Raw genomic sequence first — 24,887 nt, forward strand, 5'->3', positions numbered from 1 at the left:
CAATTGAAGTCGATGGAAAATGAAACTGGTTACTAACATTCTTCAAGAATGTCTGCTTTGTGTTCCACAGAAGAAAGAAATCGACATGGAATGACGTGAGAGTAAACAATGATGGAATTTTCATTTTTGATTTACTGATAAACTGTTATATGTGAATAGAAAATGAATGCATTTGAAGTAACATGGAAAAATGTTTCAGGAAAATGTGGCCAAGTGACATCTTCGGCAGCAACTCAGAGAATGAGATTCAGACTCTGCTCAACATCTATTTCCGGCACCAGACTCTGGGTCAGACGGGAACCTTTGCCCTGGTCGGTTCCAAACAAGACCTATCGGAGATATGCAACCGACTCACTGAGCTCAACTGCGAGATCCGAGACATGATTCGACGGGCACAGGGCTACCGGGCCATCACTGCCTTCCTTCCTGACTCCAGCGTGACTGGTATCAGCCTTTGAGTCGAACTTTATGGGATTGGGCTGCTGGCCTTCTTTCCACCACTCCTGTCTGAAGTTGCTGCTGCCTTCATTGTTCTCCCCTAGTGCACTCATTACTGACCAGCCTCAAGAGCTTACAGGATGCTAACACAGCTTGGAAAAATGCAACACGGGACAGAAAAAGAAGTCGAAACCTTGGCTTTTTTGCACTACTGTATGTAAGGGGCCGCCCCCCGCCTCTGAAATGGGGCCTCTACTACTGCAGGCATCAAAGGTATACCAAAGCTCCACGAATGGCTCCTCCTGCCCACATCTACCATTATACGTTACGGGAAAATGTGCAATGCCTCACACCAAGTGAAACTTTTCATCTTAGAGAGAATGTTTTGAAACGTCAGTGCTCTCAGCTACTTGATGATACGTAAATGTTCTTGTTTTTTTTTAAGTTCAAATAAAGCTGAAAGCTATTGTTGATGTGGCTTTTTAAGATATGTTTAACAAAATCAGTTCACAGTGCGCACCCCTGCCTCAGCTTTTATCCGTACAGACAGAATGTCTCTAACACAATGCAATGCTACTGTCGGAGAGACCTGGATGCGTAAAGAGGTCATCCAGCACTTATTTATGAATGGGGGTGTTTGATTTTACTAATGTCTTTCTACTGTTTAGTTGCTCCTAGAAGGTTTATTTATATTCTTAAAAGAAAGATCATCATAAAATGGTATAGTTTTATAGGATGGAATTATGTCTTTTCTGTCTGTTGAAATGGCCAAGCATGCAAACGTATGTACCATAAGACGAAATAGAGATATTTATGGAATAAGAAATTATTTTAAATGAAAGATACATTTGTATATAGTAGTGGGAGTGTAGCCCATACTTGTAAGATTTTATTTTTATGGTTTTATTTTGCTGTCTGCTGTATGAAAGTGTGCATGCAATAAATAGATCAATAAATAATATTAATAAAAAAAATGTGCATAGTCAATGGGTGTGTTTTTTAATGTGAATACTTGTGTTTCCATGTTTTTAATTAAATTTAGATTTTGGTCTGTAATGAAAATTATTTTTATTGCTGGACTAAATTATGCAATTTATATTACTTTTCCCCCAAAGGAAATCTTTAAAGAGAGGATCTGAAATGAAATTAAGCTGTGCAGATGTTTTATTTTTATGGCAGTGCGCCCTCTAGTGCCACAACAATGGAAATTTTAAAGATACTCAAAGTCAAAAGTTGTATTTGTAAAAAAAGCAGTGCTTGTTGATAGTGAAATGGCACAATATTCAAATATGTATATTACTTTACAAACACAATTCAAATTCTTTAGCTATAATGTGTCAGAACTGTTATGTAACATAAATATATCTAAAAAAAATGTTTGCAAATGACCTAATATTATATATATATATATATATATATATATATATATATATATATACTACTACCGTTCAAAAGTTTGGGGTCAGTAAGACTTGTAATAGTCTTTAAAGAAGTCTCTTATGCTCATCAAGGCTGTATTTATTTGATTAAAAAAAAAAAAACTGTAATATTGCAAAATGATTTTAAAATATAAAATAATGTTTTTTATTTTAACATACTTTAAAATAGAATTTATTCCTGTGATGAAAAGCTGAATTTTTATCAGCTGTTACTCCAGTCTTAAGTGTCACATGATCCTTCAGAAATCATTCTAATATGCGGATTTATTATTAGAATGATCAATGTTGGATAATATCAACAGTTGTGCTGCCAAATATTTTTTGGAACCTGTAATTTTTTTTTCAGGATTCTTTCATGAATAACAAGTTTAAAAAGTACAGTGTATGTTCAAAATATAAATATTTTATAACAATGTAAATTATTTATTATTAACTTTTAAGAAACTTTTAATTATTAACATAAGTACATCCTTGGTGAATAAAAGTATTAATTTCTTGAAAAAAAAAAAAAAAAAACAATAAAAATGTACTGACCCCAAACTTTTGAACGGTAGTGTGTATATATATATATACATACATATATATATATATATATATATATAATTTTTTAAGAAATCTCTTATGCTCATGAAGACAGTATTTATTTTATCTAATTCTTTATCTAAATCTAATCTAATTTATTCTAATTCTTTGATGAATAAAAAGTTGAAAATAACAGCATTTATTCAAAATATAAATATTTTCTAACAATGTAAATCTATGCTATCACTTTTTTATTAATTTAACACATTCACCTTGGTGTGAAACAGAAAGAATAAAAATTTACTGACCCCAAACTTTTGAACAGTTTTTTGTTATTTTGTTAGAAAAGATTTCTATTTTAAATAAATGCTATTCTTTTAAACTTTTTATTCATCAAAGAATCCTGAAAAAAAGTATCACAACTTTATAATACGGATCAGAGTAGATCATATGCAAAGAAATACGGCTCTCTCATTGTTATAGATCTGTAATGAACTATTAACAGTTTCGATTTAGTGGTTCACGTAAGTCCGCCCCCTGAACTGACGCTCGCGTTTTGATTGGTCGACACAACTTCTCTTCCGTTGACGACACGGCGCTTATTGGCGGGCTGTGTTAAACCAGCTTTATCCACGCGTAGGATGAACACATCCTCACAGAAGTCTTCAGGAAATAAAACATCCTAAATCGGAGATGAGGAAGACATTTCAATGAACTTCGAAAACTTAGAAGTAACAAAAACCTTTCATTTGTGCCAACACGTTCATTTACGGTAACTTCCAGTCGTGTTTTCCTGTTTGTAAGTTAACGTTAGCTAGTTCAGATAGCTGAGTAAACAGTGATATTCATGACATTGAATAGTTACCTAATTACAGTTGCTTAAATCTCGATGACAAACTGTTCCTTGATAACTACACAATGTAATCCAGACACATTATTGTCAGAGATACAAGATACACCGAATTATGGTTTTATGTTTGTTTATGTGTAGGTCCAATGACAACATAATTGTGCTTGGTTCAGATTTAACCCTGTCAGACTCATGGCAGCATGTTTGACAATTTCCTTCATCGAATTGACAAAGGTAGACATTTAAAATAATATAAATGATTTAAAAAATAAAAATATATATTGCGTTAGCATATTTCATGTCTTTGAAACCATCTGATTTATTGTCAATTAAGAACTTGGACCTCTTTATCCTGACTGGTTTGAGGAGTTGACTGCAAAAGTTTCCAGAGATGAAGGACGTCCTGACATTTCAAAAGTTGAGGAGGAGGAGGCGGCTGTCAAAGTACCAGAGACATCAGCCCTGGCCAGTCAGCTGTTTTCTACACCCAAAATATTTAAGCAACAACGCTTTCAGTCCCCTGCCTCCATTCCTAATGAAGAGTCCCCTTGTGAAGGTATCATACTTGTTGTGTGATCAATGAAGTATGTGTATGTAAAGAACATAGTTGTGTATAATTGTTTTGCTTCCACCCAGTGGCGAATGGAGACTTGTCAGCTTTTCCCTGGACAGAATCAAGCCCTTGTTTGTTTGATTCAGCCAAAGACAGGTAATTATGTTTATGAGTATGAGAATATGAATTTCATGTGTAATATAGAAGTCAGGCAGAAGGTTAATGAATCTCTCCTCTCCTTCGTAGTCAAAGGTTTGACAGATCCTGTGAAAAAACTAGAGATTGCTTTGGTAAGCAAGTCCTAGACTGCCTTTCATTTTTCTTTCTTTTAAAAGTTTAAAAAATAAGCTTGTTTTCTATTCTGTTTTTTAACAACATCCGTATGTGACATCAAAGGCATTCTGGATACACCAAAAAGGACTTTGGTAAGTCAACACAGTTTTACAAAACTGGTCTTGTCATATTTTTAAAATGAATTTATGTTGTTGGTTTTGTTTTTTGCATGACTCATTCGTGGCGTGTAAGTAAAATCTTTCAGCATAATTTTAAAACATTTTAATTTTGGCTAATGTCACTCTTATTAAAGCAGTAAAGCCTCTTATTTATTAACTCTCCTCTTCAACCATCCTGTTTCAGGATCATGTTCAATTATGTAAATTGGTTGCAAACACTGTTTCACATTAAGTTCATATGGCATTCTGGACATTAATCATAATACTGAGTTTGTTCTGTTACAGGCACGTTCGGCAAAACAGATATCGGAGAGTCTTGGGGCACAAATCAACCCTGACCTGTCCTGGACCAGCTCCTTTAACACACCGTCATCTTTGACTCCCACTGTGATATTACGTATGTATAAAAAAAATGAACTTAAATCCCGTCTCTTTGATGAATTTATACTACCAGTCACAAGATTTTTAATGTTTTTAAAGAAGTCTCTTCTGCTTACCAGGCCTGCATTTATTTGATCTAAAATACAGCAAAAACAGTAAAATTTTGAAATATTTTTACTATTTAAAATAACTGTTTTCTATTTGAAAATAAAATAGTTTTAGAAATTATTACTTATATTTAGCAACAATGCTTTAAATTGACCAAACGTGATAATGAAGACATTTATAATGTTACAATCGGAATATCAGCAAATCAGAATATTAGAATAATTTCTTTGAAATCACAGGAATAAATTACATTTTAAAATATATTAAAATAGAAAACAGTTATTTTAAATTTTACAAATATTTCAAAATTGTACTGTTTTTGCTGTACTTTGGATCAAATAAATGAAGCCTTGGTGAGCAGAAGAGACCTCTTTAAAAAACATTGAAAATCTTACTGTTCAAAAACTTATGGATGGCGGTGTAGTAGAGGAGAATGTAAAATGTAATGTGATGAAAATAAAAAAAATTGAAACAATGAAAACATCAATGTCGAATACAAGTCAGAGTGTTAAAGTCATTAAAAATCAATTTTATTAATCCATTGTATCTTGAATCCATTGAATCGCATGTGTTGCAATTCCCTTGGTCTCCTGATCAGATATGGGATATTCAGCAAGAGTTATTCTTATTTCTCTTTAGCCAAAACGGAGGACCGCGCTCCATCATCAAGTGGCCTCAAAGACAAGGAAGCAATTGTAAGTGCAAATCTAAATTTCTGTATATATAATGTAAATAAGTTTGGATTATAGTGCCTGATATGCTGACAGCTTGTTTTAACCAACATGTAATTAATGGTGATTGCTTGTTCTTACTCTTATACACACTAGTTTGTGCGGAAACTATTTCCATCTCTCTCGAAAGACTCTGCAAGCAATGCAACATTGAGTGATGCAGCACTAAAACAAAATGGTGAGTTTGACTCTGTATATTTAAAAAATTGTACAAGAAATAAGTAAAATGGCTAATTTGAAATGTATACACATCAGTAACGATAATGCAAATTATTTTGTACTTTTCTCTTCAATGATAGTCAAAAGTGAGACACTTCAGGCTGATGACCTGGTAGAAAAGTCTGTTTGCTCTCCAAATACATCTTTCGATACAAGTGGACTATGGAAGCAGAAGGTTCCCAGCGCTATAGAGGATGGGGATGTTCGCAGCACAGTGCAGAATGTTCTTGATGGTGCTGAGGACGTGTTGTCAATATTCTTCAGCAACAGCACTTCAACTCTGCGAAAAATCAAAACCAAAGAGAGGATCAGAAAGAGAATAACAGATTGCTCAAAGGATGTCAGATCAGTTGTTCTCACTTCAGAGCCAGAAGAGATATTACAGGATGACGTAGAAACAAAAAGCCCAAGCAAAAATAAAGACATCATTCAGTGGACCCCACTAAGTTTATCAGAATCCATTCTCAACGATTGTTCAGACGCATCTTTGATAAACAGTCACAACATTGAAGCATCCAGTGAAACTAATGGCGGTACTGTTTTCAACTGCATTGCAGAAAGTAGCCAAACATTTTCACAGAGTGTAAAACTTCTTATCCCTGGATCTTATCCAGAAGGAGCTGAGTGTCAGAAGACTTTGTTAGAGAAATCATCTGCTTTCATGCCTACTAGAAAGACTAGAAAGTTTGTGTATCAAGTGCCAAGTTCAGATCTGTCAAAGACAGTAATTGGACACAAAGAAACTCAGCCAGTATGTTTGGACCAAACGCTCAAAGGTAAGATTGTTCTTGTGTTAAATTCTTATGAATATTGTGTGCGTATTTTAAACAACATTTTTGCATTGCATTTTACAGAAGATCCCTCAATAGAAGAAGTGTGTAGTGACCTTACTGAGTCCAGAATCACCAATGAAAATGCTGTCAATAATCATCCACAGCCACAAGATGTCAAAGAGTTATCTATAGAACCCCATGATCTTGACCATGGACTGGATATGACGCAGCTTTCCAAAGCATTTGCGGAGGATTTCACACAAGAAAAGATGCTAGGAGCACTGCCTGTACAGAGTGATCAAAATATCCAAGTGCAATATAAAGCAGAACTTGAGGAGAAGAATGAAGATGTTAGTCACAATGACGTCTCTAATTTAGCAGACGTGACTGTGGACTCTTCAAACAAGTCTACAGTCATGCTTAAAACTTCTGAAATCAGTCACGACAGTGGTTGCCCCACCACCTTTCCAGATTTGGATGGTATGACAGCCTCTTGCACAGACATCAAAGAGCTTTTTCCTTCTTTTAAAACGGCAAACAATAAGTCCATTTCCATATCAAATGAGGCTATAATGAAGGCCAGAGCATCGTTAGATGAAGTTGCAGGGGATGTTTTGATCAGCACCTTAAATGGAACTAGTCCAAAAGATTATCAGACAATAGAAACATTGTGCAAATCCATTTCAGGAAGCACTAATGCAAACAGACCACCCTTGGGACAGTCCAGCTTTCCTACCCATGCATCAAGAGTGCGTGTTAGTGATGCTCCGAAGAGTGACAGTCCAAAGAGCTTTAAAATTAATATTTCAAGTTGCTCTTCACCACAGTCAAATGAATCTGATTATAAAACTGGTTCAAAGAGGAACATTACAGTTTCAGATGTTGGCTTTAAAACAGAGACTCTTTTGAAAGAGAAAGTGGGGAGAGGTTCAGATTCATCAAAGTGCATTCATCAAAAACTGGATTTCAAAAGTAGTGCTGAAAGACAGACTGTGTTCGAAAAACCCACCGCAGTGGACTCCAGCCGTGACGATGATGAGAAGAATGGCACTTTGACAGCATCTCAAAAGGCTGATGTTACAGAATTGTGCAATCTTTTAGAGGAAGCAAATAGTCAACATGAATTTACACAGTTCAAACCGACAAATCCTGGCTTAGACAACCACACTACAGAAAAAGAGTGGGATCCAGATATACTCAATGGCATCGACTTTGACGATAGTTTTAACTGCGATGGTGTGAAAGGAAAGCATCCCATCAAGATGGATGCTTCTTCAGTAAACAGTTCTGATCATATTCAAATTGCTGACAAATTAACGTGTACCATGTCAAAGGAAACACAAAATGGCACTGTGCCTTTGTCAGTGGCTGAGGACAGGCAGAAGAGTGCTCCAATCCATTGTTTTGGTTTTAAAACTGCTAAAGGGGAAGCTATAAGCATCTCAGAAAAGAGTTTAAACGATGCGAGGCACTTTTTTGAAGAGGATGATCAAAAAGCCATATATAATAAAGACGTCAAGATTGGCATAATAAAACCAGACTGTGCGGAAATAGTGCCTTCAGTCAATACTTCTGACAGTACGAACACAGAAAATAAAACCTATGTTCAAACTGCAAATGATGGAAATTTCAGCTGTGGAGATGTAAATGCAGCTTGTAAAGAGATAAATAAGCAGCTGGCAGGAAATGAAGGAATGGAGCAGAATTGTTTAGGTGGAAAAACAGATGTTGTTTGTGTTGACTCCAATAGTCATTTTGGATTTAGTACAGCTAGGGGAGCAAAGCTGAAAGTGTCTGAAAAGGCTCTTCTGCAAGCAAGAAGACTTCTTAATGATGTTGACAGCGTGGAGTCGCAAACTCACAAACCCGCTCTCCATGAATCTGGAAAACTTGATGCCTCTATGTCAACAAAAACAAAAGCTGTTTCTAGGAGTAAAACCTCCATGAAAATAAGTCAACCACACTTAGTAACTGAAATATCTGATAGTGTGGATAATCCTTCCTTCAGCAGTGAGAAGGTCTTCCAAGAATGGAAATCTAGCAATGATTCCAAGGAAGTTTTTGCAAAGATTTGTCCCTCAGAAACTTTTTTGCCTCAGTCAGAGGAAAGCTATGGCTTTCAGACTGCCAGTGGGAAAGGAGTTTCCATTTCTGCCAGTGCCCTTAAGAAGGCAAAGAACATATTTAAAGACTGTGATGAAAATATTGACTTGGAATCTGTGAAAATGGAGGGAAAGAATGAGAAACTGGATGTTAAAAGTGCATTTACTCCAAATTCTAAAAGTGTGACATTTTCAAATATGTCTCTCATTGAGGCCAACACTGTTTTTAGAGACTCTGACCTGACTAATGCCTTCTCACTGCAGCCTTCTTCAGTCCAGCAACCTCCTCAGGAAGAACTATTTAAGGAGAAAAGCCTTCAAAGTGAATTTAAGCATCCTTCTGAGTTGCTTCCTCCTAATGGCAACTGTGGTTTCAGTACTGCCAGTGGTAAGAAGGTGTCCGTCTCAGCTGGAGCACTGCAGAGAGCTAAGGACCTGTTATCTGAGTCTGTTGATGGTTTCTCATGTGCTGATGGATCTCCTAAAACAAAGCCGGTTGTTGATATCCAAACGGACACTAGTTCTATAGGAATACACAAAGGATTCTCAACAGCAGGTGGAAAGAAGGTGGCTGTCTCTGCTGTTGGGCTGCAGAAAGCAAAGAATCTCTTCAGAGATTGTGAAGAGGAAAGTTTATCATCTGAAGATCCTCAACACCAAAACTTTAAAGGTTTCAGTGATGTCTCAGAAAAGCCACTGACGGCATTTGCAGGTTGCAGTCATAAGCATGAGACTGGGGATTCTTCAGGAAGAAGTATAGGATTCAGTACAGCCGGTGGGAAGAAGGTTGCCTTCTCTGCTGCTGCCCTGCAAAGGGCAAAAAATCTTTTTAAAGATTGTGAGGAGGAGAGTTTAGCTTCTGGGAGTCTTCAGCACCAAGGCTGTCACGGTTTCACCACTGCCAGTGGCAAAGATGTTACTGTCTCTGAAAAGGCACTGAGTGAGGTTAGAGCGGCTTTTGCAGGATGTGATGACACCTTCTTCCGTCATGGACCTGAAAATTCTTTAGGAAACAACACTGGTTTCTCTACAGCAGGTGGGAAGAAGGTGGCCGTCTCTGCTACCGCACTTGAGAGGGCCACGAGTATCCTTAAGGATTGTGAAGAGGAAAATGTGTCATCTGAGGACGTTCCACCTCAAACTAATAGTTCTCATAAAAGCAGTGAGGACGTAGTGGATGGAAACCTACTGTTTGAACATCTAAACAAGAATAATTATGGTTTCAGCACCGCAAGTGGGAAAGGTGTGTCTGTATCAAAAGTTGCCCTTGAGGAAGCTTCTAAATTATTCAGAGATTGTGATGCCCAAATTACTGCTACTGATAGCCAGCTTCTACAGGGTGATTCCTCAAAATGCCATCCTAAAGACAGACAAACCAAAACCACTGTACATCCTTTGCCATCTAAAGCAACTCAGAATGAACCTGCACAGCTAGACTTGCACTCTTTGGATTTTAACAGTTGCACGGACACCCAGCAGAAGTACTTTGAGCAGGAAGCAATGGCTTGCACTAAGGCTTTACTGGCAGATGATGACCTAAATGAATCAGCCAGTTTGGCAATGACAGAGGACAAAAAAAGTCCATCTGTTCATGATCTTCAGGCTCAGGGATCTTTTGGCCATAACAGAAGGAAGCGTCCGTTTGATGCCAGAAATGCAGCAGGTATGGGCAACAGAATGTTTCATGTTTTGAACCATGTTATTCATGTTATTCTTTAACCTCTTATTTTATATAATACTTTGATCTGTTTAGATTCAGGTCAGCCTCCTTTGAAAAGACAACTTCTCTCAGAGTTTGACCGGACGTTAGATGCAAGGACCTCAGGCCTCACACCACTGAAAAGCTGTCCAAATGGTTAGATCTTTTATTTATAAATAAATAAATAAAAATTAAACACTTAAGCTTTTTATTTTATTACGAGGTGCTATATTTAACTTATGCATGTTCATGTAATTCCTGTTGTAGGAACTCTAAGAGACAGGCGTGTCTTCAGTTACAATGTCCACCTCAAGCCAAATGTCACTGGTCCAGATTGGTAGGTTGTTTTATTGTTTTAATAGTCAACTCTTTACCATTTAATATCACAAGATATCATTAATTCTTACAAATTCTTTTAAATATGCAGGTATCCTGTGAACCAAAAGTCAAATGACCTCAAGCAACAGTGTTCAACTGTGTCTGTCCAAAACAGATGCAACTCAGACCCTAAAGGAGGTGTGTTTGTGCCCCCTTTCCAAAAGGGTATAAAGACTAGGACATCAAACTGTCAAGATGTCTCTAAAGTGTCCACTGGTTTTGTCCCACCTTTCAAGAAGGACAACAAAGAAACAACTGAACATAGCAATCAAATAGACCAAAATATGACAATTTCTACATCACATAGTGACAGTGTTGCACAATATTGTGATGAGAAGAAGCTACTTGAGGGTTCTAACCCTAAACCAACCACTTCAGTGGAAAGCGTGCCTTTGAAAATCATGGACTCTGAAGAGAAAGGTAGCCATTTATTCTGTTTTAATTTTGTATTTTAAATATATATTGTCTCATCATTGGGGTTGTAATTGAAAATTAATGATTCTGTGAATAGAGCAATGAATCCTGATTTTTTTTTTTTTTTTTTTTCTTGGGATGTTAGACACAGAGCCTTGCCAGGAGACCTTGAGCCTAGCCAGGGATATGCAAGACATGAGACTCCGAAAGAAGAAAAGGCAGACTATTCGTCCTCTCCCTGGCAGGCTTTACCTTGCCAAAACTTCTGGTAATCCCAGAATAGGTCTGAGAGATGCTGTGGGATGCAAATGTCCTGGTCAATACACACAGGAGGAGGTACATTTTGATAACTTTTTGTGATCGTTCCACTGTGTTTTAAGTCATTGCAGTACTATACTTTGGAGAAGGTACATTTCACTTATTATTATTATTATTATTATTTTTTTTTTTTAATCTTTCTCCATCTCAGCTGCATCAGCATGGAGTACCTCACAAGATCTTACAAATAACAAGTGAAAATGCTGAATCATTCAGATTTGACTGTAATGACTTCTTCAAACGTGAACTCCTCAATGAGTCTGGTGCTGTCCAGCTGGCAGATGGAGGCTGGTTGGTTTCAGACAATAAGGGTACTGTGGGCAAAGACGAATTTTATAGGTAAACATATGGTGCATTTTAACACTGCGTGACTCTACATGATGTACAACTAGTGCATCTAGGAAAAACAATGCATTAAGAGCCAGGGAAAACTTAATTTGAAGATCAGGGTAAATTTCACTTATTTTGTCTTCTGGGAAACATGTAAGTAGCTTCTGAAGGGCAGTACTAAATCAAAAAATAAATATGGTATTTAGGCAAAAATGCATCGTTTTTTCTTCTGAAGCATCAGCGAGCATTTGAACCTTCTGTAATAGTTGCATATGAGTCCCTCAGTCGTCCTCAGTGTAAAAAGATGGATCTCAAAATCATACAGTCATTGTTGGAAAGGGTTCAAAGACCCAAAAATGCTGTGGGACCTGAAGGATTTTTCTGAAGAACAGTGGTCAGTTTAACTGTTCAGGACAAACAGGGGACTCATGAAAAACTATCACTAAACAAAGCAAATAAAATAATCACAGCTGTGGATCATTCTGTTAACAACACATTATTAAGAATCAAGTGTATGTAAACTTTTGAGCAAGGGTAATTTTTTATAGATTCAAGTATTATTTTGTCTTGTGGACTATATGTAGATGTCTTTTATGTGAAATATCTTATTCAGGTCTGTACTAAATAAAAAATAATATGCATTTTGGTAAAAGAATTAACATTTTGCTGATCCTGCAAGGTGTATATAAACTTCTGACTTCAACTGTACATGCTAAAAGGTACTGTTATCTTGCAGAACAACAGTTTTCATTAAGTTATTTGGATAATGTACCTTTTTTTTTTTTTGTCAGAGCATTGTGTGACACGCCTGGTGTTGATCCCAAACTGATCAGTGATGCCTGGGTGTTCAACCATTACCGATGGATTGTATGGAAACGGGCCTCCATGGAAAGAACATTTCCAGATTTGATGGGTGGCCTATGTTTGACTCCAGAGCAAGTACTTTTGCAGCTAAAATTCAGGTATTCTTAGAAACTCTTCAGGAAATCTTAGAAATACTTTTTCAGACAATATTTCTCAAACATAACTCATAACTGTTTGGTATTTGCAATTAGATATGATGTGGAAGTGGACCACAGCCAGAGATCCGCTCTCAGGAGGATCATGGAGAGGGATGACACTCCAGCTAAGACATTAGTGCTCTGTGTATGTGGTGTTGCTCAAACTCCTCAAAATCCAGAAAAGCCAATGAAAGATGACAAAACTCCTAATGCAAAGATGGAGTCCTGTGTGGTCTGGCTCACAGATGGCTGGTACTCCATCAAAGGCTTGTTAGACCCTCCACTCTCTGCCATGCTGAACAAGGGCCGTCTCAGAATCGGTGATAAGATTGTGACCAGTGGAGCCGAGTTGGTTGGTTCCCAAGAAGCCTGTCCTCCACTGGAAGCTCCTGAATCTCTGATGCTAAAGGTGAAGTTGGAGTTTAACTAAGGTGATACATGTGATCTATATCCTATCAGACTTGATTTGATTTGTCATTTCTGAATTTCAGATTTCAGCCAACAGCACAAGACGAGCTCGATGGGACACTAAGTTGGGGTACTACCGTGACCCTCGGCCCATCAGCCTCACACTATCATCACTGTTCACTGCTGGAGGTGTTGTGAGCTGTGTGAACATTGTGGTGTTGAGAAGTTACCCCACTCAGGTCTGCTCCACCTCAACAGCTCTTTGATGTGTAAAAGCTGAGTAATTTTGCTTTTGTACCAAACAAATGTCTGGTTTTGTCATCAAACAGTGGATGGAGAAGAAGCCCAATGGTGTCTTTATATTTCGCAACGATCGTGCTGAAGATCGAGAGGCCAGAAAACACAGCAACTCCAAGCACAAATCCATGGATCTTCTTATTTCCAAAATACAGACTCAATTTGAAAAAGAAATGGAAGGTAGGTAGTTTTTCTTTTACATTAAGCTTTATAAGGTTTGTATGTAAGCATTTAAGGATTGATGAACATTTTTTTTCCTCCGTGTATAAGGTAAAAAGAAAAGTCGAGGACAAAGGAGGACATTTGGTCGACATGAGATTGAAGCTCTGCAGGATGGGGAAGATTTGTATGAGGCAATGGAGAGGGATCCTGCTGTTGAGGTTCCTCTTTGTTAACACTTTAATGGATTTTTTTTTTTTTTTTTTTTTACAAATAGTAGTAAATATAAAGAAGTGGTCAATAAATCAAAATTTTAAACTTTTTGTACCTTTCGAGTAGACCCATCTAAGTGCAAGGCAGATGGATGCAGTGAGTAAGTACAGACGCTCTTTGGAGGAAAGGAGGCAGGCAGAGCTACAGGAGCGTGTGCAGAAGGCTGTGATGGAAGCCCAGGAGGCCGAGGGTGGGTGTCCCAATCGAGATGTCACTCCTGTTTGGAAGCTCAGCATTACTGATGCCAATGACCTGCAGAGCAACTGTGGTGAGCCAAGTGGATATCATCTTTACTATTTGTTTAGGTGTTGAAGTAGCCAGTTTAACCTGGGTGCTATTTCATTTCCTAGTGTACACCCTGAATATCTGGCGCCCGTCACAGGACTTGTATGGCTTGTTAAGAGAGGGCCACAGATATAGGGCGTATCACCTTGCCACATCAGAGGGGAAGAAACGCTCAGGCATTGCTCACATCCAGCTCACTGCCACCAAAAAAACACTCTTCAAGGATATTGAGGTAAAGTAAATATTTAGCAACTCAGATTACTTCCCTGTTTTCATTACAAGGATGTGAAATGGTCATACATAAAATGTGATTGAGCCAGGTGTCTCCAGAATGGTTGCATCAGCATTTCCATGCTCGAGAATGCGTACGATTCAAAGATCTTCAAAACCCTCAATTCAGCTCACCTTGTGGGGAGGTGGACATTGTGGGATGTATTGTCTCCATAGAAGGCAAACAAGGTAAGTTTTGTTAATTCATCATTTACCCAACGAGTCTAACACTTAGTTTCCTCAATCCTTAATATCTTCAAATGCATTGTGACTGTTTGCATATCTTCTCAGGCCATTGCCCATTACTGCATCTTGTGGATGAGAACTTTGACCTGGTCTCTGTGAGAACCTACTGTAGTCTAGAGCAGTTATCTGTAGAAGAGCTAGTAAAGCCACGAGCACTGGTCGCTCTTGGTAATCTTCAGGTGAAACCGCTCTCTGGACCTGTGCCAAGCCTTTATGCAGGAGAACAAGCAGTATTCTCTGTAAACCCCAAAGAATCCCATCTGCAAGAAGCTATGACCCGTCTGAAGACTTTTGTCCAGGTTAATGAATCAGCTTTTAAACTTTTGTTTTTAAAGAATCAGTTCACTTCTGGGATAAAAAATTCCTGATAATTTACTCACCCCCATGTCATCCAAGATGTTCAAGTCTTTCTTCAGTTGAAAAGAAATTAAGTGTTTTGAAGAAAACAATCTGGGATTTTTCTCCATATACTGTAGTGGACTTCAATGGGGATCAACGGGTTAAAGGTCCAAATTGCAGTGTCAGTGCAACTTCAAAGGGCTCTACACGATCGCAGCTGAGGAAAAAGGGTCTTATCTAGCAAAACGATTAGTCATTTTTTAAAAAAAACAAATGTATATTCTTTTAACCACAAATGCTCGTCTTGCACTAGCTCGACTTCACTCATTACAGTCATGTTGGAAAGGTGTGTACGATATAGGCGGAAGCACTGAACCAATGTTTATAAAGCAAACGTGAAAAGAAAGTCAAATGCTTGTTACATTAAAAGATAAAACAACGTTAAACGATTTTTGAAGTTGGAGGAGAAAATGAGATGGAGTTTTTCGCCCTACCCTATCTTTTTAAACCGGAGTACACGGACAAAGAACTAACCATGCGTGGCTATGTAAAGCATGAAGTCAATGTAGTGCAAATATGCTTTTTGTTTTGTTTTTTCAAGAAAATGACCAATCGTTTCACTTGATAAGACCCTTATGTCTCAGCTGGGATCGTGTAGAGCCCTTAAAAGCTGCTTTGAAACTGCAATTTGGACCTTCAACCCATTGGCTCCCATTGAAGTCCACTATATGGAGAAAAATCTTGGAATGTTTTCCTCAAAAACCTTAATTTCTTTTAGATTAAAGAAAGACGGACATGAACGTCTTGGATGACATGGGGGTGAGTAAATTATCAGGAAATTGTTATTCTGGAAGTGAACTAATCCTTTAAGTATGTAGAATCAAAGGGTGATTCCTCGTGTCTTTCGTTATTGCTTATTAGACGCGTTCGTTGTTTACAGACTTGTGAGCGGTTTTTCAGCATTGCGGAGGAGAAGCTCTCAGATGTGGTTCCTTCAGGTGTCTTGGGTTCTTTTCAGTCTCCAAGAACTCCTGGTGTGCAGTCTAATCCAAAAATTAACGGCTGGGTTAGTATGAGTTTTCTTTTTATGTGGTGAAAGATTGGTTTTATTAGTGGTGCTCGTTAAGGCAACCATCACTGTAATTATTAACTCCAAACCGTTTTTCTTCTATAGACATGAAAGCACCTACTTCTTAAGAAAAATAAAAAAAAAATGTAGCTGTAACTGTTATTGTTTCAGTTACTAATTGTATACAGATGTTCGCACTAGGGCTGCCCCCCTATTAGTCGACAAACCTTTAGTCTATTAGAAGTTGCTTAGTCGCAAAAATTCCACAGGAAGTGGTGAAGTCATCCTGCAGTTCGTGACGGACAGATCATTAACAGTTGGTAATATAGTACATCGGACAGGACATCCAAACACTCAGCTATCATTCATCGACATCAAATATGGATTTTCATTTAGAAAGTGGATGTAGTAGCAGCTTTACATAGCAGCTCAATCTAATGTTAACCTAGCAAAATGTGTGTGGATTGTGGAAGCTGAATAGTAGCCTCTCACTGCATGACCGATGGAGGTGCCGGTGTGGTCACTTGCTCTTAAAATACTCCGTCATTTTTGGTCATACTGATAAAGTAATACATCTTTCGAATCTGTAAAGACTCTTTTTATCTGTTTAGACTCTTAAGTTTATTTGTGCACACTCAGAATAACAAAACGTTGCGCTTTTGTAAAATAATGAAAGCAAACAGATGTGCTTTATGCCGTCTCACTCCCTGTGAACTTGAGTGCAAAACTTCAAAAACACTACAGACATGAAAAATATATAGGAGTGAAATGTCTACTTTTAAAAAAAATTATTTAAAAAAGACAACAAATGTTCTGCGATTATGTAATCTGTATGAAACATGCATGCATGCGCATACACTACTGTGAAGAATACGAATTGGTGTCACCGACTTGATCTCTTAAGACAAAAACAAGGTTTATCAATAAATTGTTAAAAAGTTAGAGAACAGACAATACAATTAAAACTAAACGTGGCTGCTCAGTGCAGTGTGCCGAACGACAGTCGCATCACAGATCAGATTTCATGTCAAGCTGACTGACAAGAAGAGAGAGGAGAGAAAGAAGACCATGACGGAACAGTTTCAAAACGAAATGCAAAAGCGCCTGTTTTAAAAATATTTTGGATTTTGAAAAGCCTGTTGACTTCTGCTATTTATCTAAGGTGATAGTGGAAGTTTCATGTTTATTTGGTTCCACAGTGTTTGCTGATTTTTATTTATGTAAACTGTGTATTTTTTTTTTTTTTTAAATATATATTACATCTATGTGCCTTAATGGTCCGTTCATTCTTACTTTACATTTATGCATGTTCACTAGATCCAGTATCCATTTATTATGCCTTGTGTTGAAATTCCCAGGTAACCCCACAGCAGAAAACCAGCATGTTTTCGCCTTTCACTCCACTAAATAGGAGAGCTCCTGCACCTGCATGTAACAGCGAGGGAAAAGACCCCAAAAGTTTGAAAAGAAGACGCGGTTTGGACTACCTGTCACGTATCCCATCTCCTCCACCCATCAATCCTCTGAAAACCACTGCTTCTCCCTGCGTTAACAGGACCTTTAATCCCCCAAGGAGATCTGTGACTCCCAAACCTCCGCAGAATGAATCACCTCGAGCCTCACGTCCCCCACCAGGAGAGGAGAAGTGGGTGAACGATGAAGAGCTGGCGATGATAGACACCCAGGCGTTACTGGAAGGCTGAAGGGGAAACTTACGACTCTCATGGTGAAACACTAAATGTGAGTTGAAACTCAAGAATGAATTCCATCATTCAAGGCTTTGACAACTATGGGTAATGAAAGCACCGTTTCTACTGTTGAGAGAGAAAGCAAATGGCTCGGTTGTGTCTTTGCTTTCTAGTTGCCTGGTTTACTGTGGTTCTCGGATGGTAAATGCACCTTTTTACAACTACTGTAATCATTTTTAAACCTTTTTTCTTGTTGTATGTAATTGTACTACAATAGTACGAAAGCTAGCAATGTTCAGGGGGGTAAAAAAGTGAAGTATATGTAAAAAGTATATGTAAAATATGTTTATATATTTTAATTTTTATTAAAAGATGGAAAGTAATTTTGTGCGAAGGTGACATTAGCTGCATTGCTAAGACAAGCATTGCTTACTAATATTGCTATACTTGAAATATTAAACTTTTGCACTTAACATGCACTGTTTGTGCTACAGACATTAGTAGATCAAATTGTGCAGTTTACTGAGAAGAGGTGTTATTTTTACGTTTACACTCGACATTTGCTTTCTTTTTCAAGAAATATAAAAATTTAAAAACTGAAATCACAATCTGTTATTTCAAAATGCTTTTTTTATTAATGAACAGCAGGTGGCGCTTTAACACTTGCATTTGGCTTGCAGCAAACTGTTCAACTCTGTAGGAAGATTGTGAAATCCTGTCTGCAATTTTCATATTAAATCTAAAGAAATGAGAATGGAACAAGTAATGTGAATATATTGCTTAATAACCACCAAATATTGGCAGCGAGGAAGAAATGGGCATGACAAACACAAGTCTGGCATACTTTTCTTCATCTCGCTGGCAAACTCACCGTCAGAGCTTATTTAACAGACCGCAAATGCAGACAAAGGGATTTCTTCTCTTCCAAACAGAACATTGTCATATTTAATAATCTGCGTTCCTAATATTACAATTCCAATCATTCACTCTAGAGAAAATATAGAATGTGGTCGTTTGCTCTTCAGATCAGTTTTAAGGATTTTTGAAATTTAGAAGCAACCCCATAATCTGTTTGCTCGTCAAGGAATGCTTCAGAAAACCACAGACATGCCAGATTTGCAGTTAGCTGCCATCAGTGGCTTTCCTCCACAGTGTTCAGTTTTACATCTATCATCTCGTCATTGAGAATGCGCTGACTCAGCACATATCCAGCTCTATTTTAAGATCTCTGGCCCACAATGATAAAGATAGCTGACACTCCTGTTGTGTAGCAAAAGAGGCACTGAAGATGATATCTGTTAGTGGTTGACAGAGAATAGCATTATTGTGGCCAAAAATGTTTCCATGAGTCCAGTCTGAAAATACTTGTGGTAGAATAAATTGTAAAGACTACAGCTTTTTTAGTTTTTCTTGAACTAGTATTAAGTACTAAACTGGAATGGAAGGTAATTGTGACTTATTTCATATTTTTGCCTCTATTATTTTTCTCACAACTGTGAGTTTACATTTCGCAATTCTGACTTGTTTTTCTCAGAACTGTGTGAGACAAATTCGCAATTCTGATTTTTTTTTTTTCTCAATTGCGAAAAAGTCAGTACTGCAGGAAATTAACTCAATTCTGAGAAATAGCCACATTTTTGAGAAATAAAGTCAGAACTGAGACAAACTCAAAAATCGGACTTGTTTTTGTCAGAATTGTGTGGCAAACTTGCGATTCTGGCTTTTTTTTTTTTTTTTTTCAATTGCGAGATATAAAGTCAGTATTGCATGAAATTAACTCGATTCTAAGAAATAAAGTCACAGTCAGAATTGTGAGAAGCAGGACTTTGTTTCTCAGAATTGCGAGTTTATATCTCACAATTGTGACTTTTTCTCAGAATTGAGATATAAACTTGCAGTTGCAAGTTTTAAAGTCAATATTGCATATTATGAACTCGAAATTCTGACAAATAAACCTTTTTTTCACAGAATTGCGAGTTTATATCTCACATTTGTGACTTTTTTTTTCCTCAACTGCAAGTTTACATCTCACAATTCTGACTTTTTCTCAGAACTGCGAGATATAAACTATAAAAGTTTTAAAATCAGTATTGTGTAATATGAACTCGCAATTCTGAGAAATAAAGCTTTTTTCTCAGAATTGCGAGTTATAGTCAGTACTGCGTGATATAAACTAAATTCTGAGAAATAGCCACATTTTTGAGAAATAAAGTCAGAACTGTGAGACAAACTGTTGAGTTTCTCAGAATTGTGAGTTTAGCGAGTTTATATCTCACAATTGTTACTTTTTATCAGAATTGTGAGATATAAACTTGCAGTTGCAAGTTTTAAAGTCAGTATTGCATATTATGAACTTACATTTCTGAAAAATAAAGCTTTGTTCTCAGAACTCATAAACTCACAATTGCAAGGTTTAAAATCAGTATTGCTTAATATGAACTTGCAATACTTGCAAATATCAGTATTGCAATACTTGCAAAACTGATAAATAAAGCTTTTTTTCTCAGAATTGCAAGTTTACATCTCACAATTCTGACTTTTCCCTCAGAACTGTGAAATTTAAACTTGCAGTTGCGAGTTTAAAAGTCAGTATTGCATATTATGAAGCTTTTTTTTCTCAGAATTGCGAGTTTATATCTCACAATTCTGACTTTTTTTCTCAAAACTGCAAGATAAACTCACAGTTGCGGGTTTAAAAATCAGTATTGCTTAATATGTACTCGCAATTCTGAGAAATAAAGCTTTTTTTTTCAGAATTCCGAGTTTGTATTTCGCAATTGTGACTCAGATTTGCAATTTTCTCAGACTTGCGTATTTATATCACGCAATTGCGAGTTATTAAGACAGAAACTCACAATTCTGAGAACGTATCAGTCTTTTCCCCCCTCAGAATTGGACTCTATAACTCACAATTGTGAGATTATTTTTCACAATTCTAAGAAAAAAAGCCATAATTGTGAGATACAATCCTAAACTCACAATTGTTAGTTTATATCACGCAATTCTGAGAAAAAGTGACAAGTTTATATTGCAATTCTGACTTCATTTCTCAGAATTACAAGTTTATATCTGAATTCTGAATTGAGAATCTCAATTCCAAACTGTGAGAGAAAAAGTGGTAGTTACTCCTTTTATTTTGTATTCAGTGGTGGAAACTTCCATATTAAACAGTCATGGTATTCAAATGATTGGGGTAGGGAAGTTTTCAAAATTTAAAAATGTAACTCTAGTCTTTAGTCACAGTTGTGTTTTTTTTTTTTTTTTTTTTTTTTTTTTTTTTTTTTTTGCTTGCTTTTTTGTAATGAATGTCTTTACTGTCATTTTTGATAAACAAAAGCAAAAAAAAAAAAAAAGAAAGACAGTGGGATACTGGAGTCTGGGAGTAATTAAAATAGTGTTTTGTTTTTTTATTTATTTTTTTGCTGCATGAGACTAAATCTGTTTAGCATTTGTCATGTTTTCCCACATTTAGGTTTGTCTTTCCACATGAGAATCGTTATTTTTGTGAATTGCCTCTAGAGGCCTGATGGGCTGCTTTCAGGCAGCTGCTCAGAATTTTGTTTTCTCTTGTGCAGCCATTTAAATTATGGCATTTTGTATATAATCCCCAGTATTGTTCTGTTGTAAGTTTTAAACTTATTTTCAAGCGCTTGCTAAGGCGATGACTAGCGTTATTTTAGAGTTTATCGCTCTAAATGTAAAAACTTCCATTATCTTTTTAGAGCAATGCGTCACTCAGCCATTTGTCCGACCCAGAATCAAACCTCCGGTCTTTGTGTTTGTAGTCTTGATCTTAACCCATTATGCTATCAGGGCCCCATGATCTTTGACTATCAGTACATTTGTAGTTTCCGAGAGAGTACATAAAGCAGGGCTTAATTACCACTCTTACAACATAAAAACTAAGGCCGTCTTCATCCGCTCTGAGCTGCCCTAATCCACCCTCTTAGGCTGATTCTGGCTGCCCTCTCCCTCGACTCTGCTCAATGAGATCTGATGGAGAGGTGGAAAGAGATGAATGAAAGAACCTAAAGGGGGACGGTGATGGGGAGTGGACATTTGATAGTCCCATATCCTCTTTGCAACCCCACCAGACTGAATGAATTAAGGGTCCCGTTTAGCTGTAGCATTGGAGAGCCGGATACCAGAGCTGTGATTTAGACTAGACTATGTATCTAATAACAACTGATTCAGGAACTGTCGTCTGGGCAGATTTTTAGCAGCAGCTGTAAAACAATGTTATAAAAAGAACCAAGAAATTCCCCCACAAGAACAGAGAGGGACAATGACATTGAGTTTTAGTGGTATAAAGACAAATAGCTGTTGGACTAGTAAGTGAAGCTGTAGTTAAAGAGTCACTGGGATGTTTATATCCAACTTGTATAAAAGTTTTACTTCATGAACATAAAGAAAATGACTTGAAAAGTACTGCAAATTATATTCAAAACCAGTTCCATTTTTTCACTTGCGGTCTTTCACCATACCAAAAAAAAAAAAACCTCACAGAGTTTCTTGCACTATTTATTCAGCGGAGCCGCAAGGCTGCTACTGAATCTACACCGTAAATGAGTCTTTTTGAGTAGGTTCTTTTTAGTGTATCAGAAACATACATTGCAACCAATGTAGGGTTTTTTATTTTTAATTATTAATTATTGTGATTTCACTGTACATTCTTAAAAAAAAAAATAAAGGTTCCAAAAGGAGTTTTCGTTGCGATGTTACAGAAGAATCATTTTTTTGATTTAACCAAAAACCCTTTCAGGGACTTTCTTGCACAATTTATCCAGCAGCGCTGTATATTATGACTGAATCTGCAGCTCAAATGACTCCTTTGAACAGGTTCTTTTTAGTGAATCAAAAGCATACCAGGGTTCTTACAAGGTGCTTAAAATGCTTGAAGTACTTGAATTTGACTTTTTGACATTTAAGGTACTCAAAGTACTCAAAAAGGGTGGAATTGTTGAAAGTGTTTAATTTTTTCAATAAGCACACATCTTTTCACGCAGAATTGACACAATTCAAAAAACATGATTTTTTTGGTCATTTCAGTTAATGACAGAAAATTAGCGAGCTAAGCCAGTAGTACTGACAGTGTCATGTAAACATGGCTGAAGATGCAAAAAGAGTAACAGATGAACCAAATTAATTTACACTGGAACCACTCTGATTGATTCAAACTCATGACTTAATTTGTTCATTTCAAGCGATTCACTGACAAAAACTAGATCAAATTAAAAGAGCCATTCGTTTTTGAGTTCTTTCGTAACTCTGAATCAGTTCAACCATTGTGTCGCAAAACAATTCACTGTTTTAGGGGTTTCAATTGTAAATCTGAATTTGTTTTAGATCGGGACTTCAAATTGCATATTGCGAATCGTTTGAATTAGATTGCAACTTTGGAGCGATTGACTTAATCAGAACTTCAAATCGCATATTGCAAATCATTTGATTTAGATCGAAACAGGTTTGTGAACCATTCTGCGAATTGAATGTTTCAAATTAAATGATTCACGATATGTGATTTGAAGTCCTGATCTAAATCAAATGATTCGCGATACGCAAAGTTCCACTTAAGATCGAGACTTCGGTGCGGGATTCACAAATCATTTAATTCACTTTGGGACTTCAGAGCACGTATGGCGAATCATGCGTTTCAGATCAGGATTTCGTAGCAAAATTAAAATCTTTTTTTTTTTTTTTCTTAAACAGTTGAAAATATCAAACCATACAGTACACTCTTAAAAATAAAGGTGCTTCACGTTGCCATAGAACAACATTTTTTGTTTAAATGGTTCCATAAAGAACCTTTCTGTTTCACAAATGGTTCTTTGTGGTGAAAGAAGGTTCTTCAGATTGTAAAAAGGTAAGAAAGAGATGGTTCATTAAAGAACCTTTGACTAAATGGTTCTTTATGGGACCAAAAATGGTTCTTCTATGGCATTGTTGTGAAGAACCTTTTAAAGCACCTTTATTTTTAAGGGTGTACAGTGATTTAAAAAGAAAATGGGGAGAACGTACAGTATACACATATACAAATCCCTTAAGAAAATGAACCATGGTTTTACAATAGTAAAAGTGTAGTATACTTTGTAATACTTTAGTATATTTTTATTTATCTATTTAAATTTTTTCCAAATTTAAAAGACAAGACGTTGTAAATGAGAACTCTGATTGAAGTCCTTGAAAATTACAAAAGTAGTTATTGAAAGGGCCTTGAATTTCATTTTACACTATCTGTATAAACTGACACTGTAACCAGTATAATCGAGTTATCAAATGAGTGACTTTTATGAACCAGTTCTTTTTTGTGAGTCAAAAACACAACACACAGTTAATTGTGAGGCTTAAATCAGTATTGAGACAACCTTGCTGATCATATGACAAAATGTAGTCAAAGATGCACATGCATTTTTTTTTTTTGTTTTTTTTGTCAGCAGTATTTTTATTCAAATTAAGTTAGCACTTTTTTTTATTTGTCTAGTATTGTTTAATATATAGCACATCTTGTGCAATAACTTTTAAATGTAGGCAATTTATTATATAACCATTTATATATGATTATATAATCATCTTTTGGTTTTGGGCTTTTTTTTTTTTTTTACATTTTATATTCTTTTTTTTAATTATTTTTTATATATTTCTTTTCTTCAGAGTTCTTTTTTTCAGAGTTCCTTTTCTTCGGATTGCTTTAATTAAGCCCCATGATTGGCATTTGGTCAAGCACATGGTGATCTTCCTGTTCCGTACCTTTGACTCTTTGAACCTTCGCTCTCAAATCATCCTTTCACTCCTCCTCTTTTTATTTAATTTCCATCTCTTCCTCCATAACCCTCCGTTGCACCTCTCCCGCCCCTCTTCCAGCAGATTTGCCGTGGAAATGAGCTTCACAGGCTGTTGACCTTGTAGACCCGCCACCTGAGGTCTGGACCAGCGGAGCTTGCAGATTGACCCTCGACTTCACCCCGCTGTAAATCTTTTTTTGCGCTCGCTTTTTTCAACTTTAATCTCATGAACATGCACAGGGAGAGAAGGATGTGCAATTTTGTTCGGGATTAGGAGTTTGGGATTTTGTGGCTGGGTTAGTTTAACTATCATGGTTTATTTTCCATCCCGACCGAGGTTCCATTTGATTCTCTTATGAGGAA

At 36.7% G+C, this 24,887-nt stretch overlaps 2 protein-coding genes across 9 annotated transcripts in view; both read left to right on the forward strand.

The window, feature by feature from the left end:
- The window catches only part of frya (furry homolog a (Drosophila)), an 89,808-nt gene extending 88,383 nt beyond the window's left edge, over window positions 1-1,425 (forward strand). For all 7 annotated transcript variants that reach the window (XM_051128760.1, XM_051128755.1, XM_051128756.1 and 4 more), the window contains one exon: window positions 200-1,425. In XM_051128760.1, the coding sequence (XP_050984717.1) occupies window positions 200-458 (259 nt within the window). In that variant the 3' untranslated portion in view covers window positions 459-1,425. The remainder of the gene's footprint in view (window positions 1-199) is intronic.
- A 1,594-nt stretch (window positions 1,426-3,019) lies between these two features.
- Window positions 3,020-19,180, forward strand: brca2 (BRCA2 DNA repair associated). 2 transcript variants are annotated; one of them, XM_051129973.1, is made up of 27 exons: window positions 3,020-3,130; window positions 3,391-3,483; window positions 3,584-3,805; window positions 3,886-3,958; window positions 4,049-4,092; window positions 4,199-4,227; window positions 4,540-4,651; window positions 5,383-5,438; window positions 5,571-5,652; window positions 5,774-6,469; window positions 6,548-10,231; window positions 10,322-10,423; window positions 10,535-10,604; window positions 10,695-11,065; window positions 11,205-11,395; window positions 11,529-11,716; window positions 12,499-12,669; window positions 12,763-13,117; window positions 13,200-13,355; window positions 13,446-13,593; window positions 13,684-13,793; window positions 13,912-14,113; window positions 14,196-14,362; window positions 14,451-14,589; window positions 14,692-14,945; window positions 15,926-16,051; window positions 17,413-19,180. In XM_051129973.1, exons 2-27 carry the CDS (start codon window positions 3,450-3,452, stop codon window positions 17,755-17,757), a joined length of 8,127 nt encoding a protein of 2,708 aa, XP_050985930.1. In that variant the 5' UTR covers window positions 3,020-3,130; window positions 3,391-3,449; the 3' UTR covers window positions 17,758-19,180. The 2 variants fall into 2 exon arrangements, with proteins under 2 accessions (XP_050985930.1, XP_050985929.1); XM_051129972.1 differs by having other exon boundaries at window positions 3,030-3,171.
- The last annotated feature ends 5,707 nt before the right edge of the window (window positions 19,181-24,887 follow it).

This window comes from Labeo rohita, chromosome 15 (genome assembly GCF_022985175.1).
Source record: "Labeo rohita strain BAU-BD-2019 chromosome 15, IGBB_LRoh.1.0, whole genome shotgun sequence".
In the NCBI taxonomy this organism is placed as follows: Eukaryota; Metazoa; Chordata; class Actinopteri; order Cypriniformes; family Cyprinidae; genus Labeo; species Labeo rohita.

Excerpts from the sequence above, each read along its gene's own strand:
- brca2 (XM_051129973.1), top strand. The coding sequence starts at position 3,450 with ATGTTTGACAATTTCCTTCATCGAATTGACAAAG. Across the intron at positions 4,093-4,198 it reads AAAAACTAGAGATTGCTTTG|GCATTCTGGATACACCAAAA; the intron begins GTAAGCAAGTCC and ends GTGACATCAAAG. Across the intron at positions 13,118-13,199 it reads CTGAATCTCTGATGCTAAAG|ATTTCAGCCAACAGCACAAG; the intron begins GTGAAGTTGGAG and ends TCTGAATTTCAG.